Source organism: Ciona robusta, chromosome 9, assembly GCF_009617815.1.
Source record: "Ciona robusta chromosome 9, ASM961781v2".
NCBI lineage: Eukaryota > Metazoa > Chordata > Ascidiacea > Phlebobranchia > Cionidae > Ciona > Ciona robusta.
Window position 1 is genome coordinate 5,129,436 of NC_143243.1, and position 19,732 is coordinate 5,149,167.

A 19,732-nucleotide genomic window follows, 5' to 3' on the forward strand; every position below is an offset into this window, starting at 1 on the left:
TTTACTTGAATGAATGCAGTCGCGTGTCAGGAAAACGGCAGTCTTTTATAACATGAGGTTACATTTAAAAAAGATGTTTGTAAAACTTCTCGTTAACTTTTGGAGAATATATTTAACCTTACGAACGTTATCAATTCTATGTCTATACACTCAACATTTATACGAAATCTGGCGTTATCTCTGCATTCTTCATTCCAAAATTTTCGAATATTCTTTTTAAAGACTTTATTTCAATCCACAAAGACAAATTAATATTAGGACAATGATTTTACAAACAATGTAAGTGCATGTTTTTTCTTAGTTGCATTTTTAAATATATATATGGCTTTGTACATCAGCTAAATGTATGGTGTTCGCATAAACGTAATATTGATGGCTTCTTTTAAAAATAATACTCTACAGTTAAGTGCAATGCATAATCTAAAAGTTATTTGGATGGCTTCTTCTTAGCATCGGAAAGACGGGGCGTTTTTTCAGACGTTGACATTTGTTTGTCCGGACGTTTGGTACCAGCAACTGCGTTTGATCCAGCGAGGTCTTTTTTCGCGACATTTCGCATAACACGAGCCTTTAGCTCATGCTGGGTCAGAGGTCGATCAAAATCAACCGACTCTTCTCCTGAATCCCCACCATCATCGTCTCGGTCATCCTCAGTTGATGGAGGAACGATATGGATCGGAGCAAGAATGGGAGGAGCTGCCGGTCCCCCTAATAAAGCTGCAGTTGTAATAGGAGAAGTTCCTGGTGTTCCCTCAGGTTTATTTTCAAGCTCTTTCAGTTGAAGATAGGTGTGGATCTGAAGTAACTCATTGGTTTTCTGTTCAATGATTCCCAGATACTGCATCATGTTGTTCTCGTTGACAGCATCATTATCTCCAAGCATATCTGATATGGTGGATCTGTTGCAGTTGATTTTGCCAAACACGGATTCAATTCCAGCCTTCAACTGATCCAGAATTTTCTCAGTTGCTTTAAGTTGTCTGCAAAGTATAACATTAATAAACTAATGTATAAAAAAATATATAGTAGCTAGTAGGGTGGGGGAAGATGGGACACGTTTTTATCCTATTTTCTCGCTACATTTGGTAGTAAACAAAGAACCTTCAAAGAATTATAAAACCGTATTCTCCTGACTCCCATAGACTGTTGTTAATTATTTAAAACACGATCATGATATTTGAATATTATGTGCTAAAGATGTCCCATCTTTCCCCACCCTACTATATGATCATTAAACAACCTTTCTATTTGAAGCGTTTATATTATGCATTTTTCAATTGTTAGATATCATGCATACTTTACTAGATTAGATATAATTGTTGAAACTTACTTGTCAAACATATCTGCTTCCTTTGTGGTTTTTCTTAGTTTTTCTTCAAGTCCTTTCAGGATGTTCTGCCGTTCAACCTGATGTTGGACTCCTTCATTTTTGAACTGTTCGATCTGCATTCGCACGTCATCAATTTGCTCCTGAATCAACTCCAACTCGTTGTTTAGCTCATTAACATAATTAAACAAGGCGAAGTTTTTATCCTCAGTCTCAATAAATCGACTGACAAGCAAATAGATGTCACCTTCACCAGTGACTTCTTGAATTTTCTCGAAAGCTTTTTGATATGTCTCCATAGTTTCTTCTGCTGTTTTTTCAGCTTTATCCTCTTCCCCTGCACGTCGTTTAGCTGCTTCTTCTTCCTCAAGTTCGCTTCGTTCTTGTGATTTCATATTCATGAACAACTTAAGCTTTGCATCGTGATCGATGATTCTCATCAGCTCCTTGTACTCCATGTTGTATTGCAATAAATCTTTTTCATTTCTTTCCTTAAGAGCCATCATTTTGGCTTGTGCGTCATCCCGTTGGTCATAAGCCTGTATAAAACAAAGAAATGAATAAATATGAGATTTTATATTGCTTATATCCAGCGCGGTGGCATAGTGATTAGGGCGCCTGCCTCTAACCCAGAGGTAATGGGTTCAAGCTTCGTCGCTGCTACCATTGTGGGTGAATGTGTCCTTGGGCAAGACACTTAACGACAATTGCTCAAACCCAGTGGTCACTAATGGGTTGTCTAAATTAACAGCCATACATAAAAAAAAGAAAAAATCCCCCCAAAAAATAATCACCCACACAGCAACCTACTCGGTAAGTTCACCAAGTTGTAAGCCGTATGAGGTGTATGAAACAGAACACCGGTGTTATACCGCCTGTCGTTTTGAATAAATATACATAACTTAATTTATTCTCTCGTGGTCGGAAAACGACAGCGTTATTACACTAGTGTTCTGTTTCATACACCTCGTGTCAGCTAACGTTTTCCGGCCAATACAAACATAAAGTAAGTTAAATATATTCATTTATTATATATAGTTACCTGGGTAGATTGTTCAATAATTTCTCCCATTACACGTTTCTGATCACCCAGTTCCTTTGTTAACTTTTTATGCAGACCATCAAACACAGCTCTCTGTGAACGCAAATGATCAATTTCCTCTCTCAGTTTAGAGTTGCTTGTTAGAAGTTTGTTGAACTCCACAGTTGCTTTGTCAAGTCGATTTTCAAGAACTCGTATTTGCTTTTGTGTACCAACATGCCTCAAGTGGCTGGAATGAACCCCTCCCATGCTTTTATGCTGGGTGTTAATCTTAGTTTCAATTTGCCGTATCTCAGTATCCAGGGCACGAACAGCTTCAGTCTCCTCCTTAATTAATCTTTCATAAGAATCTTGCTCCGACAAAAGATTACAAAGCTCTTCCATGTTGTTGGAATCTTTTTTCGTGTTTTGAGCAGACTGGGCTAAAAGCAGATTAGTCTGAATTTCTTCTCTTTCTTCCTATAAAACAAAAAGTGATTAGCACGATGGCGTTTTAAACACAAATCATACAGTTGCACAATCCATCTGAAATTATGAAACTTCCTATAGCTTATTGATATGGTCTTTGAAACTGATAGTACTTGAAAATTAATTACCAAATTACTTTTTTCATGAACAAAACATACAGGTTACACCAACAGATATATGTATTATGTATATACACTAAAACAAGTGATATACGGCGCCAGGGCAAAGTGGTCTGCCTGTAACCCAGAGGTAATGGGTTTTTGGCTCAACGCTGCTACCATTGTGGGCGCATGTGTCCTTGGGCAAGACACATAAAAATCCCCCAAAAAATAATCACCCACAAAGTAACATACATGGTAACTCTTAAGTTGGCACGAGGTGTATGAACACCCTTGTTAAAACGACTGTCGTTTTCCAGCCACGCAAGGATAAAGTAAGTTACGTTTATTCATTCATACTTATTTAAATATATTAAACTACAACCTGAAGTGATGCTATCTGTGCCCTTTGTCTTCGAATAATGTTTTGGGATTCCTCACAGTAAGCCTTTCTATCGCCGTCCATGATTCGATATTGACGCTGTAACTTTGCCAACTCAGCCTCAGCAAGTCCATCCATTTCCTGTTCCGAGGACTCGGATCTTCTGCTTGCTGCTCGCTGCATCTTTGTTGTTTGAAACTGGAAGAAAAATATTGGAATTGTGAAATGTTTGTGTGAATAAGTAAAAAACCAGTCCAGATTTTTTATTTATGGGTATTTCAAAATAAAATATATCTTATTAATTACTATACCACTTGGCACTTAACAAGCGAATCAGTGTTGTGTAAAAATGGAATTGCAATAACCGAAAGTTAAATTATTATAACGCACAGAATTAATATAAACACAGAAAAGAACCGGTCAGATTGTTTTCTTATGTGCTGTAACATACCTATGAAATGTTTAGGATGTGTATTATAATATTACCTTAACTTGAGTATGAACCGCAACTGACCGAAGATCTCAAAACTGAGAAACACGATTTCCGTTTGGCGCAGTTACACCGTTGCCAATAACAACCAAAATCGATCATCCGTATAAAGTTTTGTGATTTTGGGCACGCAGTAAATACGTAGATTTCTACGTCACATGTACATAAGAGCGTTAATTACTACCCAGTTTAATAATCAAAATCGATACAATCTGTAAAATGAGCGTGTAATTGATCGAGCATTCAAACAGGGTCGCCATATCAATTTCATGTAGAGGTGCCTATAAGCCTGTACCAGAGCCAGTAAACATATACGGACTCTGCCCTATGCCAAAACTGAATTTCCAGTTTTTAAGTAAATTAATTTATTTTTCCTTTCGTAACGGTGGACGACAGTCGCTATGACGAGTGTTCTGTTTGACTGTTTCGTACACTTCGTCCCCGCCGTTTACCAGTTACCACCTATGTAACTTTATGGGCGTATTTAGACAACTTGTAAGACATCAATAGCAATTTTGTTAGAAAAATTGTTATTAATGTCTTGTCTAGGGACTCATATGCAGCCAATCGTAACAGCGTCGAGTCTCGAACCCGAAACCTGTGCGTCAATCACTGTGGCACGGCGCGAACGAAACATGTATTTACTTTTTTAGCAATTTGTATCATAGCCTATAGTTCGCAATTTAATCAGCAGTATTGATAAATTGTTCTGAATGTACCATCTTTATCCAACTACAGACCAACCAGTTGAATTGTACCACAGGTAGCATAAAAGGCCGTAACACATAATATTTACATAAACAGATGTCATATTTATTTTATTGGATGTAATTATTTAAAATAATTTGTCCTTAAATTATCGCATTGCTTTGAAATTCTGCTTTGGAACTTTTTGTTGACGGATATTCCTTTTAATGTTGAAATTTTAGTAATCACTGTGGTAATCGCTTAGAATTGGAACGCAGTTGTTCGGCTGTTACTTTCCCTGCCATTTTTTTGTCTGTGACCTACATTGCGAGGTATTGTTTCTAAGTGTACGGGTGGTCACTTCGACTGATACCTCCAATGAGAGTAGTTAACTCGGTTAATCTTCGATTAAAGTGAGGAAAGAGGGCAGTGGTGGCGATAATTATCGCTTTGCTAATTGCCGCCTTTTTCAATCCAACATGCTGTCCATGTTTTAGAAGTCGTTTTTTTACCAACGATCAAGTCGCAGTTTTGTAGGAATAAGATATAGCAGCGGTTCATTTATGAGCATTATTGGAGATATGAAATCTAACAGTTTAATATCGATGTCAATTCAAGTGCAGTAAAACAAAAAGATTAAAAGGATCTACAAGGTAAGCGACACTGTAAAAATCTTTTATGAAGATTGAACTGCTTTGTATAGTTTCCACATTTTTGCGTTTGCGTTTGTTACTGGTCAAAAGTTACTTTATACCTAGAATAAGACAAAGTGATCTATATTGTCAGCAAATTAACCATCAAAAAATATAAAGCCGAGCTTTTATAGCGATAATGTATATTTTGAAAACAATTTAGAAAACAGGGAATCGAATGTTAGCAACAATAATATAGGAAACTAATTTCCAACCATTCGTTTCTGCATTTAAAACAAGCGTTTTATATCATCAACAATTTTTGTTGCTAATGTTATTTACGTCGTTTACTTATACAATCTAGCAGTCAAATGCAGTACAGAACTCGTAGACAGTTACTTCTTATTCAGTTTTAAGAAACGTATGCATTGTGTGGGTATAAGACTTGTCAACCATTGGTGACCCACTTTTTTTTCCAAGCTCTGTCAATAAATGTATGACTAACCAGTAGCCAAAATGCTATAGTTTACTCTTTAAGAATAAATCTGGTTTTCAGGTAGTACTGCGGGGTAAGATGGTACACCTTTGCCACGTAATATTTAAATGTCCTGATCTTGTTTAAAACAATTAACAACGGTCTATAGGAGTCGTGAGGATACAATTTTATAATTCTTTGAATGCTATTTGTTTACTACCAATTGGGACGAGAAAAATGAATGAAAAGGTGTCCATCTTCTTCCACTCTACTATATTATAAGTTTATCTTTTATGTCCCATGTAATAATTAATAATGTGTGTATAATTCAGAACACTAGGATTGTTTGTTTTTACAGCATAATTTGCGCATTCTAACGTTTTATACGAACATCTTTCTTCTTATCTCAACACTTAATTTCTTCCAACCAACACTTTTGAACTTTAAATATAGAGTTCACCCATGGAGACAAATGACTCGACAACAATTAGTTCGGGGAACGAAAATGGCCGAAGACGTCGCAAACTTGTAAAACGAAGAACTAATTATGATAAAAAGTAAGAACATTTAAATATTCACCAAAAACGGCTTTTTTCCTCATTAAAACTTTTTCTCTATATTTTAGATATCGCAGATACGAGAAACCGCCATATTCGTATGTTGGACTGATCGCTCTCGCAATTCAAAACTCTACAACTAAAATGCTTAAACTGTCTGACATTCTTTTACGCATAAGTACGATGTTTCCATTTTTTAAGGTTGGTATAAAACCAAAACATTGAAAAAGTTGCTTTAGCGTCTGTAACCTGCACAAATGGTGTCACTGTCAAGAAGTATAGTTATAAATAGCATTAATTTGTTTTTAACTGTAAGGGTGTTTTAACAACTGTTGTTCTGTGGCTATTATCCTGTCTTTTCGTTTAAAATATTTCTAAATCTTCGCTACCGTAATTCAAGAGACAAATAAAGTTATTTTATTTATTTTAATTTGATTAACGTAAGCTGAACAAGTTTTGGTTATTCACGGCATAAATACGAATAGATACTGTCCGTTAAGAAAAAAATCGTTGACGTTAAAGTTATAGGGTGGGGGGAGATGAGACACCTCTAGCACATAATATCCAAACATCCTGATCGTGTTTTAAACAATTTACAACGGTCTATTGGAGTTCTATGAGAATACGGTTTGAATGTTCTTTGGTAACTACCAAATGGGACAAGAAACGAAAGAAAAGATGTCTCATCTTCCCCACCCTACTGATATATTTGCTTTAACATTTTCAGGGAGAATATCAAGGTTGGAGAGATTCCGTGCGACATAATCTTTCTCAAAATAAATGTTTTAAAAAGGTATACAAAGCAAAAGCCTGTTTAAACTTTACTTTTTTAACATTTACATCTGTTACAAGGTTTTACCCGATCCATCTCGACCCCATTCCAAAGGAAACTATTGGACAGTTGATATCGCTTCAATACCACCGGAAAAATTAAAGCGACAAAATACCTCGGTTTCGCGGAACGTAGCTCCTGGATTTACATATGCGAAGTAAGCCGAAGTAAAACTAGTTATTCGTATAGGTTTATTTAATGCAGAATTTTAGATAAACGTATAGCCAGTGTATATAGGCTATAACGTTATAGGATAGGGAAGATGGGATTCCGTTAGCATATTATATCCAAAAAATATCCTGATCGTGTTTTAAACAATTAACGACAGTCTATGGGAGTCGTGATAATACGGTTTCATAATTCTTTGAATGTTCTTTGTTTGCTACCTATAATGGAACGAGAAAACGGGACGAAAAGGTGTCCCATATTTCCCACACTTCACTAGTATATAAATCTCATTTAATTGTAACATTGTCATTTATATCAGGCACCTGACAGATATATTTGACTTGGAGAGCGGAAAACTTAAATCCATGGTGAGCAAAGTTGACGTTTGTAATTTCCATGATGATCAACATTCTTTGGCAGACAATCTTATATCAACCATACATAAAGGTATTTTATGAAAGGGATAAAAAAAACAATATGAATTTAACTTATATCCTCGCATGGCGGGGCAACGAAAATTGTTATAACACGAATGTTATATAAGTGTTACACCTCGTGTCACCTTACGAGTTACCATGTATATCCTCGCATGTCGGGGCAACGAAAATCGTTATAACACGAATGTTATATAAGTGTTACACCTCGTGTCACCTTACGAGTTACCATGTATATATATGTTACTTTGTGGTTGATTATTTTTTTGATTTTTTTTATGTTTGGCTGACAATAACCCATAAGTGACCACTGGGTTGGAGCATTTTCACTAAGTAGCTTGTCCAAGGACCAGACACCCACAATGGTAGCGGCGACGAGCCTTGAACTCATTACCTATATGGGTTACAGCAGACAGACGCAATAATCACTTTGCCACGGCGCCGGGCTTAATAGCCATCCGCAAAAATTACTGTATGCCTTATTGTTTTCCACAGATGTTGCAGGAAACTCAGCCGTTGAGAATTCGTGTTCGATAAACGAAGAAGTCACAGGTGAAGTTTACACTTTACCACATCACATACCATCGTCCTCCAACATATTAGATGAGCACGGCGTTGTATGTTGGAAGTCTCATTCACAAAATAGCATGAATGACAAAAGGTAAAATATAAAAAATATAAACAACTGAACAATAAGTGCTATAATTATAGATACAGTTTTTATAACTACCGTTTGATTTTTTTTCTTACAGAAGATTTGAAAACGTTCAAGCTGACAGCAGCAATCATAGTGACAACCGAACGGCAACCATTGGTCATCAATTCAATGAAATTTCTCATAAACCATACGAAACACCACATGAACAAAATAAAACACCTTTTCCTGGTTCCACCGGTTTGGACGCATCAAACGGGTTAACTCTATTTTCTTTGGTAAATTCTTTGAAGGAAACCGATTCACTAATTGCACCAAACAAGAAACCGTTTTTTAAACAGCCGCCATCAATTTTACCATCCATGTTACACCCAACTGCAAAACCCATCTTATTATCAAGTACTGATCAAACAGTTGGGCCAGAAGGTCCACCGAATATAACATGGACGTCCTCGAACGCACTGCCGATATTTTACGGTTATTTCCCAGCGCCACATGATGTCAACTTACTTCACAACAAAGGACAGGATTCAACAAGTGGTACTCCTCGGCATCATGGTCCATACAGAGACCAAACTGAGTTCTTGTTGGACCAGGCATCTATTTTGGCCAACTACAGTTCAAACACGAATCAGATTAGCGACCAGTTTAATAAATCAGCTTTGCCGATGGATGGTTTATTGCAGGTTCCAAACCAATATACTACGACAAGATCTGATTATTTAACAATGTATAGATAGTTGTTGTTTAGTGTATTTTGACAGCAAATGAGCTGAATTTATTTGCGAAACAAATATATTTTAATAAAGATTTTGAGACATTAGTCGATATGAAAATTTGCACAATGTTGAGATAAATTAAGAATTTCACATTTATTAAAAAAACTTTTAACATTAGCTATTTAAGAGATTTTTATAAAGATATAATTCTGGAACCTAAGTAAGTATGTCGGTCTATTGTTAAAACAATATCAAAGATAGCATATAGTAGGGTGGGGGCAGATGGGACGCCTTTTCAATCTATTTTCACGTTTCATTTGGTAGTAAACAAAAAACATTCAAAGAATTATAAAACTGTCTTCGTGACTCCCATAGAACGCTGTTGTTAATTGATGAAAACATGATCAGGTGTCCCGTATTTCCCCACTCTATTACTTTACATTTTTGTAAATACATGTAAATACAACTGCTGTTGCCGAAGTAGCAGTTGTATTATGTTTGTGTGAATATTAAAACAAGTAGAAGACTCCAGACATGAATGCATAAAGCAAATGAAGGAAGCGGAAAGTATGCGTCACTGGACGTTTAGAGCAACCAGCATTTGTGCTGCGTATATGCATTATGACGTATTACGCTATGGTTTATCACTGCAACAACGGGTAAACAGAATAACATTATTCGACAGCGATCCCATATTCCAATGTAGTTTCAAAGTTGGAGTTATGAGATGTTAGAGAAATTTAAAGTAATGTTAAAAAATTAGTTAGAATATTAGTCAAATGGTGTTTATAAAAATTTTGAATCTCAGTCGAGTGTTGTATTGACAGTAAGCATCTTTGTTTAAATAAAACTAGATTTTGATAAGACATTAAAAAGGACTTCATTTTAGTTTTTGTACATATACATTCTCATACAAAATTATCAATATATGAGTTCTATATGCAAAGATGAATTATAGTTAAACGCTTGTCCAATTGCATAACATTTTAAGGTGAAATGGAAGGAAACGATCCAACTGTGGGTATAAATACCGAAGCAGCAAAACCTGGAAATAAGACATGTGCAGAATGTTACGCTCGGGATCCACAATTTGCATCTTTAACTTTTGGAGTTTTTATTTGCGGAGAGTGTTCCAGGTTTCATAGAGAACTAAGCAACGGACCAAATAAAGTAGTGGAGATATCGAAGCATCAGTATGTATATTAATGCTGTGCTTATGTATAGTAGGGTTGGGGAAGATAGGACACCTTTAGCACATAATCTCCAAATACTCTGATTGTGTTTTTTGAACAGTTAACAACGGTCTATGGGATTCGTGATGATGCGGTTTTTTAATTATTTAAATGTTCTCTGTTTACTACCAAATGGGGCGAGAAAACAGAATAACAGGTGAACAGAATATTATTGACCCACGCATATGAGATAACTTTTTAATAAATAAGTTGTGATAATATTGACTGTATAACAAGAATAATATTGATACAAACACAAATGCACTGCTGACCCACGCGTTTAAGATACGCAGGGGCGTCAGCAGTGCATTTCCTGAAACACGTACTGCTGCTTTTAACACAGTGCAGTATGTATATAGGGTGCTGGGGAAGATGGGACACCGTTTTATTCAATTTTCTCATTTCATTTGGTGGAAAAAAACAAAAAAAATTCAAAGAATTATAAAACCGTATCCTCGCGAACGATCTATAGTCGTTGTTCTTGGTCAATTTGGTAATTACGCCATTTCACAGCTTTTAAGGAAGAGACTATTTTTAACTGCAAATTCGCGCGTTTGTAAACATTTTTAGATGCTGAGTATTTTTAGCAAATGCGCGTATTGTAGTCGCTGGGCACAAGCGATAATAATAGAGAAATGCGAGTAATCTAACGCGGTTAAGCAATGCCTTTTTGGGAAAGTACGCTAAATTGTAGAAAAGTTGATTTGATACATGAAAGGCCAACTGACGATTTGTTTACTCGTCACGCTTGACCAAAAGCACAAAATACCTGAGTGATAAACTGTTATTAACACTTTTTAGTCAAATAAAAATGGATTGCTATGTACAGATACATTTACATTATAACTATATGTAACATTTTTTAAAACTTTAGTCTGGTCGTGTTTGGCACAGCGTCTATAGCGCTCGTGCTTTAAGTTATAACGGTTTACCGATTTAGGAGTTGACGCTGCTACCAATCTACCAGCATTATCGGCATGTGTGTCGTTTTTCACTTTAAAAAAGAAATCTTCCGCAAAGTTGCATATGTGGTAACTTTTTAATGGGCATAAGTTGTGTGAAAAAAGAACACCCGTGTTATAACGACTGTCGTTGCCTCATCTCACGACGATGTATAAGACGTTGGTATAAGGCTATATCGGCTATACATTCAATCATCACTGGTATAGCAATGTATGTATTTTTATGATTCTTATATAGATGGTCAAATGATGAAGTAACGTTCTTCAATGCACAAGGAAACGGCAATGTGAACTCAGAGTTTGAAAAAGAACTTCCAATATTTTATCATCGTCCTGATAAAGACGACCCGACCATTATACGCGGTAAGTTGTATTAACTTTGACGCTGTGGGTGTTTTTGTTCCTTTGCAAGACACTAAACAATAATTGTTCAATTCCGTGTTTTTTTATACAATTATCAGCAACAAAAAAACATTATCATTTTCAAGTAGCCTACTAATCACCTACAAATTGAAAAGTTACTTAACTCGTATGCAGGCAGGAGGTGTTTAAAATGGAAGTAAGTTGGTCCATTTATCTACACGTTAGATCAGGATTTGTAAACACAATTATTCTTCAATTTTTGCTACAGTGTAGCCTACTTATGTTATTTGTTATTTTAAATTAAATAAAAATTTGTTTTTAATTAAAATTAACTACAATGCAATGTGTTTCAGAGCAATGGATTAGAGCTAAATATGAACGTGAAGAATTTAAACTAACCTCACAGCAGAGTTCATATAATCAAGGGTCAAAAACTGGTGCATTGTTTAAGCGTGGCAAGGATAATGGAAGGTCATTTAAATATACTTTGGGTTGGATTGTCCAAATTATTAGCTACACATAAAAAAAAGAAAACCCTCCCAAAATAATCACCCACAAAGTAACATACATGGTAACTCGTAAGCTGGCACGAAGTGTATGAAACAGAACACCCGTGTTTAACGGCTGTCGATTTTCGGCACGTGAAGATAAAGTAAGTTAGATTCGTTCATTTATACATTCATTTTAACAAACTAAAGTTAGACAATTTATTGGCAATACAAGTTCAAAATTATACCTGTTGTAACCTGTACATTAGAATTTAGAATCATACTCTTGGACTAGGTGACAAACTGCACAATGTGTGTTTGGTCACACATGGTTATGCAGCCAAAATTTCTCTGTTTTGGTTCAAAAAAAGAAATGTACAAATTTAAGAAAATTTATGTTTGCATGACTTTCAGATACCATCGTCGTAAGTTCATTTTAAAGGAACCTGAAGGTGTTCTCAAGTATTTTATTCGATACAGCGACAAAACTCCAAAAGATGTGATTCCAATCAAGGTAAAGTGTTCTGTTAGATTTTTTCCAAGTCTTTCTCAATGCATTTTGGGTTTGCATGCAATGTAGTTTAGTATCGGTTTATTATCACATAAACATCACAATTTACTGCATACAATACAAAAAGGTGTAAACGCAACAGAGGCAGTGTCTGTGAAAAGGAGAAACAAACAGACAAAATGTTGGGACCCATCGAATCTAGGAATTGATTTTACCTTAAATGATGTTTCTATCCATAGTCTGAATAAATTGCAGTATTTTTAAACAATTACATAACTGTTTGTAAATGTGCTATAGGACTTGGTCAGTATCTATGTGGTTCCAGGGAAAATGGGAAATGAAAATGGTATGCAGCTAACTTATGAAAAGAATGGAACGCGCAGAAATATTTACGTTTATGGAGAAGATGGAAAAACAACGAGCGGTAAAAATTCTTGTTTTACTTTCGGCAGTAAATTATATGCAGCTCTTAATAAGTCAAAGTATTTCCAATTGAAATTGCCTTTATTTTTTTATTTACTTTGTTATGAATATTGTTAATATTATATGTTTTGTTGTAGTAAACGATTACTTTTCATGATGTAAAAATGGCTTGTTACAGATTGGTATCATGCAATTCGAGCTTCAATGGTTAAACATAAATATGAAAACTTTCCAGTCAACGAAGCTCAGCGATATCTAAACATTAAAATGATTAAAGTAAGTATTTAAATATAACAGAATAATTTTTATTTTGTGGTTGTTATTTGAATGGGAATTAATTTTTCACACTTTTTTGTTCTAATAAATTATATTTCAATAAAATTATAAACAATATTAGTGGCTGGAAAGAATTTTTGTTTTTGAATTGAAGGTTTAATAGTATTATACTGAGTTTGCTACTTAGCTTATTCCCATATGAATAATATAATTGTAAATTGATTCTAGTAATGTAAATATTGATATTACAAAAAAAACGCAAAGTACGTTAATAAATATTTAAAAAAAAAATGCAAAACATGATTGAATCTCAAAATGTACAATCCGGAGCGTTTTAACTAAATGATGAAATGCAATATTTAACTAAATGATGAAATGCAATATTTAACTAAATGATGAAATGCAATATTTAACTAAAAGATGAAATGCAATTCTTAACTAAAAGATGCAATGCAATTTTTAACTAAATGATGAAATGCAATTTTTAATTAAAGGATAAAATTTAATCCTAGTATTTTAAATACCATGTCACTAATTATACAGGAAGGATGGATGAGCAAAACAGGTCCGAAAGCAAAAGAAAAATTTCGCCAACGTTGGTTCAGTTTGGTTGGAACATTGATATGGTATTATAACGAACCCCTTGACCCACATCCTATAGGTTTTATTCCACTTGGTTCAAAAACATTTGGTTATGGCATAATGAAAGGATTGCCTCTTCGTATCACTGTTGAAGGTGACAATTGTTTTTTATTGAAAATATCGTAGGGTGGGGTAGGATGGGACACCTTTAGCACATAATATCCAAATATCCTGATCATGTTTTAAACAATTAATATGTGGGAGCCGTGAGGATACCGTTTTATAATTCTTTGAATATTCTTTGCTTACTACCAAATGTAACGAAAAATAGGGTTAGCAGGTGTCCCATCTTTCCCTGCCCTACTAAATTATAGTAATAGATTATGGGTGTTTTATTGTGACTTGAGTGTGATGATTTTTTTTGCGATATTTTTAAGTCTTTGTTTTTTTAATACAATTTCATTTTCTTCAGGTTGTGGTATTACAGTTCATACACCAGATCGGGTTTATGCTTTAATATGTTCAGATATTAAATCAAGAGATGAATGGTACACTGCTATAGATCAGGTTAGTTTGTATTTAATCGCAGTAAATTGTAGAATGTATATATTTTCATGCAAAATTAAAAAAGTGTTTTATATTTTCAAATTAAACAAACAATTTTTTCTGCACTGGATTTTTGTTGTTTAACTGTTTATTATTTTTCTATATTACTGCAACCCAAAAATGCATTGGTTTAAAAGTGGGACCCAAAAATGTAATATCACTTTAATGCTTTAAATTTTTCAAATACCAGTTGTTAATTGTAAGTAAAGTTTCTCAACTAGCGCATTTTGTTATAGGTACTTGAATCATGCACTAACATGTGGGTACAACCAGGTATTGGAAGACTGGGAAGTGAAAAAACACTGCTTGAACCAGCTGCTCAAAAACCTAGTAAATACTAAAATTATTATTACACACAAATCATATACATATATATTTATTTATGCCACAAATAAATGTTGACCCCTTATATATAGAATTTCCATTCAGTAGAGGAATTGCTTTTTATAATGATTTTGTTATAGATGAAAATGAAAACGCAGCTTCAGAAAATCTTCAAAGTCGGACAAGTCCTATTTCAAAAGAAGTGGTAAGATAAAAGTTTGCGGATAAAATATGGGTTTAAAATTATTGTTTTTTTAGGATTCCAGTCCTGATATGAAGGAATCAAAAACTAAAAAAAGTAAAATTAAACGTGAAGGATTAATTCCCAGCTCGCCTGAAGTAACCATTAAACATGGTATGTATAAATGCAGTTAAGAGGATAAATATCTGAGTGTCACATATTGTCCAGCACTGTGACAAAGTTGTTAGCGAGACTGCTACTAATGGGTTCAAGGCTTGTCACTGCTACCATTGTGGGCGTATGTGTCCTTGGGCAAGACATTTAACAACATTTGCTCTAATCTAGTGGTCACTAATGGGTTGTCCAAATTTTCAGCCATACAAAAAAAATACTAATTAGCCACAAAGTAACATACTTGGTAACTCCTAAGCTGACTTGAGGTGTATGACCATTCATGTTAAAATGACTGTCTTTTTTTCCGGCTATGTGAAGATAAAATAAGTTGCATTCATTCATTCAATATTAACAGAATCACCGAAACGGGTTTTAAGAACTCACGACAGTAAGTTATACAGTGATGACTCGGGGGATGACACAGCAATCAGATGCAAGTTTCAACTTCAATCAATATCAGATAATGATTCGGAAGAAGATGTTGTTGTTGTTGTTCAGCGTAAGATTCAATGATAATCTAGAGCTTTTGTGTATAACTTTGTGTGTTCTTATCTAAAACTGCTACAACCCAGTGGTCACTAATGGGTTGTTCAAATTATCAGCCATACATAAAGAAAAATGGAAAAAATCCCCCTCAGAAAATAATCACCCACAAAGTAACTTACATGGTAACTCGTAAGCTGGTATGAGGTGTATGAACACCCGTGTTATAAGGACTGTCTTTTTCCGGCTATGCGAGGATAAAGTAAGTTGCATTCATTTTTTTTAAAGCTTGATATATACATATTGTAAACGAACAGTGTTTAAGCCCTTGTAGTATTTGAATATGCAAAATGAATGAATTTGAATTCTTACAGCAGACAGAATAGAACCGAAAACCACCCCTAAGAAACCACCACGCAAGCATCTTAAACAAAATACTTCAAATGAATTTCTTGCAACAATTTCTAACCAAACGTCAAGGTTTGTCAAAGTTTTTACATTCTTATGCTTTTTTTCAATTAGAACAGTACTGCAGTATTGATTCTTTGTTTTAAGTCGAGATATATGTTTGTTGTGTTGTGTGTTAGGTGTTACGTCATTTTATTCATTAAGTTTTGCATAACCTTTTAACCTGTGTTCCATAGTTACTGTTATCAAAGAGACAAAATAAAATAGTTCATAATTTAGCATATGATTTACAATTTAGATGCTTTCTAAAAATATTAATAAATATGAACATGTTTAGTCAAGAAAACTTAACACTAGAAGTTTCATCAGATGATCAAAGTGGAAGCTATTCATTTCAACCTGAACCAGGTATGTATGTTATACACAAGTTTAGACAGACTTTGTAGTTTCAAAAAAGATTCTACATGTTAAGTAGGTGTTACTCTTAAAATAAAAATATTTAAAATGAACTAGATGTATTGATTGTATTAAGTATGTACATAGTAAGATACTGAGTTTAAGCTTGTTCATATGCCTAAATGTGTGTTTGAGAAAAAAGCCAAGTAATAAATAGCGCCAAAAAAGGTGCTCGAAATATTCAAATATGAAAATGTGCATAAGAATTTTGCGTGAAGCCACCATGTATAGTAATGTTATTACCTCTATGATTTTTTCCTAATACTTTCACCATACTTATTATTTTATCACATTTGTATAACATGCAGATAGTTTATCTCCATTAGCAAACGAAGATTGGAGAAAGAAAACTTTCTCTTCATTTCGTCGAGTTGCTGGAAATGAGGTAGGCAATATTTTAATTTTTGTTGTAATATCGATATTTGATCTGTTATTTTTGTACAATTTCTGCTTCGTTTTTGTAAACTGAGTTTAATATTTTGATATGGTGTATTTAATATTTCCTCATTTTTACTTGTAGCGTAAAAGTGTTAAGCAAAGGCAGGGTAGTGTTGCACGCAGATCATCTTTAACCAGCATAGCAAGCACCTCAACCTCTATGGAATCAAAAGAAATTTGCAAACCAGTTGACATAACCCTTGTTAATCGTAAGAAACTGTTCTAGATTTAATTTGGATAAATTCTTTTTTTAGATAATTTTTTTCACAATGCAATTTTACTTGGATTACTATTAGTGGTTCAACTTTAATTGGATTGTGTATTCGTTTTGTAAAAGTAGCTTTTTGATGGGAAAATCCAGGAAAATGAACTGATTTTAAAATGTTTATTACACTTATAAAATATTTTTCCAAAGAGGCCAAATAATCATTAAAGTGCTATAACATGAAATCTATATTTTAGATGGTAAGTTCTTTTGTATTTTTAGAAATGGATGAAAGCTTGTGGTTTATGGTGTTCCAAAGTGAAGTTGATCACGAACATCTTGATAGTTTTGTAACTCCATGGATTGGAGCTCAGATTGCAGAGGTGTGTACACCTATTAAACCTAAGTGTAATAAAAAGTTTGCAGTAAAATTATAACATTGCCTATTCATGGTCAAAGATTTTTTGAGAAAAATACTGATTTCTTTTTATTAAACAGATTTAATATATTAATAATTTGATATTTTTTTATTGTTTTTTAGGCCCCAGCATCTGTAGGCCCAATTCGAATCCCATGTGATTTTGAAATTGCAATAATTGATACTGCACCTGGTGGATTTAATTTACAACGAACAACTGGTCCATTTTATGCGGAACCTGGAGATGTTTGGGAGGTCGAAATACCAAATGATGATGGATCGGCACCAGAGATGTTTTTCCGTAAGTACAAATTAAAGGATTGCAATATGCAAGTACATGGCATATAACTTCTAAAAAGCATTCAGCGAAAAATTGAAAAAGTAGTTAATATGATTAAAAGTGTCCTTGCCTTGCAATGGTTATTAAGCAAAAACTTTGACAATTATGGGGCATATTCAATTCTCTAATGTTTTTTGTATATAATATAATAACTTTATTTGTCTCTTCGATTACTGTAGTTAAGATTTAGAAATATTTCAACCAAAATACAGGATATAGTGATGAAACAACAGTTGTTAAAACACGCTTACAGTTAAAAACATATTTACATTTAATTGGAAAAAAATAAGCGGGGTATATATTATTGACTTGTAATAAATTCCACGAATCTGACCCTGATCTGGTGTCCAAATAGTTGAACGATTCTTGTGTAGTAATGTACAGTAATGATCTGGTGTTATAAAAGCGTAACCAACAAAAATCAATTCCAACCACTAATGGTAATTAAGAAATATATTTCGCCTAAATGGCATCGTCAGTCTCTTATTCAAATAGAACCTTTTCTATTATATATATTTCTCAATTACCATTAGTGGTTGGACTTGCTTTTTGTTGGTTACGTTTTTTACACAGGATCATTACAGTATATATTATTGGTAATATTCCAGATGAAGGAATGGAAACTGAGGATGGCAGTGTGATGGTTTATTCAAATATTGATAATGTAAAAAGGTTTGATGTGGCTGTTTTTAAATCAAAGCGCAAGTTATTCACTCGGACAGGAGTAAAACCTGGTGATTCTGTCCCAATCAAAATCCAACCAGCTTTACACTTTATGGCGGTAAGACATTTTGGATCATTAATTAACCAATTTGTAATTGGTTTACAGAAATAGGGTGTTTTTATTGTGAGTATACAATTAGTCATCTTTTTTCTGTCAAAAAACATAAAATTTAGTCTCTTTATATCCAACGTATGGGACCACTAAACCTTCACATATCTATTATAAAAGTAAAATTATTCTGAAAGTTGCATACTCCGTAACTTGTATGAGTGTATTAAATGGACACAAAGGGTATAAAACTACTATATATTTGAAAATTACTATAAATTCAACGGACTTGATATCAATACATTAATCAGGTTGACAGTGAGACCTACTATAACCTGGAGAACCAAGAACTGCGGTCCGTTGACTATATTCCAAAAGCAAGCATTGTCAAATTTAACTACAGAACAACGAAGCTAAAAGTCGTTGCAAAGAAACGAGGAAAAACTGTATATTTTACTTGGTAAGCAAGTCCGATTGTGTACCATTTCATCATTTATTTCAATTTTTATTCAGTGAAAAGCCAAAGTCGTTACGGAACCAAAATATAAAGTAAATTGAAGTCACTACTGGAAAAGGAATAGAATGTACACTATTTTTATTGAGTTTTCTACAATGTAACTAATGGAAAAGGAATAAAAACGTAACCACTGGAAAAGGAATAACATTGCATTTTACTTTTCTTCAAGTTTTGTGCAATATTTTTATCAAAAAAATACTTTTTTAAGTTCGTTTAAAGGAAGAAACTTGAAAGTAAAAGTACCTAAACATTATACAGTACTGTATAAAATCATGGTTTTCATTGACATTTTTGGGAAAATTGCAGTAACACGTTGATACGCTGGTAAAGCTGAACGAAGTGGTACATAGTCGCATATAGCGAAATCCTATTTCGGCAAATAAAAAAAGATTTCAAGTGATTTCGAAAACCCATATAGCGATTTTCCGATGGTTAAAAATAAATATACTTTGAGGGGAAGCGTTTTAATAAGACCGATTCAAATTAGAGACAACATTTAGACTACCTATTACTTATAACATTTCAACTAAACAAGTGAAAACGTCTCGGATCGCTCCGGCTAGGAAAAGGCAACGAAAAAAGCCACCAAATGCAAGAAAAACTACGT

The 19,732-nt window shown here is 34.0% G+C and overlaps 3 protein-coding genes across 5 annotated transcripts; 2 read left to right on the top strand and 1 right to left on the bottom strand.

Annotated features, from left to right (window-relative positions):
• Window positions 1-210: 210 nt before the first annotated feature.
• Window positions 211-3,938, bottom strand: LOC149731457 (coiled-coil domain-containing protein 63-like). Its single transcript, XM_089884196.1, has 5 exons — window positions 3,804-3,938; window positions 3,321-3,515; window positions 2,370-2,828; window positions 1,331-1,866; window positions 211-980 (listed from the first exon to the last, which is right to left on the bottom strand). Exons 2-5 carry the CDS (start codon window positions 3,498-3,500, stop codon window positions 428-430), a joined length of 1,728 nt encoding a protein of 575 aa, XP_089740322.1. The 5' UTR covers window positions 3,501-3,515; window positions 3,804-3,938; the 3' UTR covers window positions 211-427.
• A 929-nt stretch (window positions 3,939-4,867) lies between these two features.
• Window positions 4,868-9,070, top strand: LOC149731458 (uncharacterized). The gene is made up of 8 exons (XM_089884205.1): window positions 4,868-5,147; window positions 6,055-6,158; window positions 6,227-6,359; window positions 6,886-6,951; window positions 7,011-7,147; window positions 7,478-7,605; window positions 8,088-8,253; window positions 8,345-9,070. Exons 2-8 carry the CDS (start codon window positions 6,064-6,066, stop codon window positions 8,985-8,987), a joined length of 1,368 nt encoding a protein of 455 aa, XP_089740331.1. The 5' UTR covers window positions 4,868-5,147; window positions 6,055-6,063; the 3' UTR covers window positions 8,988-9,070.
• Window positions 9,071-9,492: 422 nt separating this feature from the next.
• LOC149731459 (uncharacterized) lies at window positions 9,493-19,270 on the top strand. Of its 3 annotated transcripts, XM_089884188.1 has the most exons (22): window positions 9,493-9,625; window positions 9,958-10,159; window positions 11,399-11,523; window positions 11,877-11,994; window positions 12,426-12,525; window positions 12,820-12,946; window positions 13,124-13,221; window positions 13,765-13,957; window positions 14,276-14,370; window positions 14,646-14,739; window positions 14,874-14,938; window positions 14,992-15,088; window positions 15,444-15,587; window positions 15,946-16,051; window positions 16,317-16,387; window positions 16,744-16,820; window positions 16,956-17,082; window positions 17,361-17,461; window positions 17,620-17,797; window positions 18,445-18,617; window positions 18,920-19,068; window positions 19,122-19,270. In XM_089884188.1, exons 2-22 carry the CDS (start codon window positions 9,963-9,965, stop codon window positions 19,159-19,161), a joined length of 2,475 nt encoding a protein of 824 aa, XP_089740314.1. In that variant the 5' UTR covers window positions 9,493-9,625; window positions 9,958-9,962; the 3' UTR covers window positions 19,162-19,270. The 3 variants fall into 3 exon arrangements, with proteins under 3 accessions (XP_089740314.1, XP_089740313.1, XP_089740315.1); XM_089884187.1 differs by lacking the exon at window positions 9,493-9,625 and having other exon boundaries at window positions 9,820-10,159; XM_089884189.1 differs by lacking the exons at window positions 9,493-9,625; window positions 9,958-10,159 and adding an exon at window positions 11,187-11,319.
• The last annotated feature ends 462 nt before the right edge of the window (window positions 19,271-19,732 follow it).

Excerpts from the sequence above, each read along its gene's own strand:
- LOC149731458 (XM_089884205.1), top strand. The coding sequence starts at position 6,064 with ATGGAGACAAATGACTCGACAACAATTAGTTCGGGGAACGAAAATGGC. Across the intron at positions 6,360-6,885 it reads CGATGTTTCCATTTTTTAAG|GGAGAATATCAAGGTTGGAG; the intron begins GTTGGTATAAAA and ends TAACATTTTCAG. Across the intron at positions 7,148-7,477 it reads CCTGGATTTACATATGCGAA|GCACCTGACAGATATATTTG; the intron begins GTAAGCCGAAGT and ends CATTTATATCAG.
- LOC149731459 (XM_089884188.1), top strand. The coding sequence starts at position 9,963 with ATGGAAGGAAACGATCCAACTGTGGGTATAAATACCGAAGCAGCAAAA. Across the intron at positions 17,462-17,619 it reads TTGGAGCTCAGATTGCAGAG|GCCCCAGCATCTGTAGGCCC; the intron begins GTGTGTACACCT and ends ATTGTTTTTTAG. Across the intron at positions 18,618-18,919 it reads CAGCTTTACACTTTATGGCG|GTTGACAGTGAGACCTACTA; the intron begins GTAAGACATTTT and ends TACATTAATCAG.
- LOC149731457 (XM_089884196.1), bottom strand. The coding sequence starts at position 3,500 with ATGCAGCGAGCAGCAAGCAGAAGATCCGAGTCCTCGGAACAGGAAATG. Across the intron at positions 2,829-3,320 it reads CACAGATAGCATCACTTCAG|GAAGAAAGAGAAGAAATTCA; the intron begins GTTGTAGTTTAA and ends TTTGTTTTATAG. Across the intron at positions 1,867-2,369 it reads TTATTGAACAATCTACCCAG|GCTTATGACCAACGGGATGA; the intron begins GTAACTATATAT and ends TGTTTTATACAG.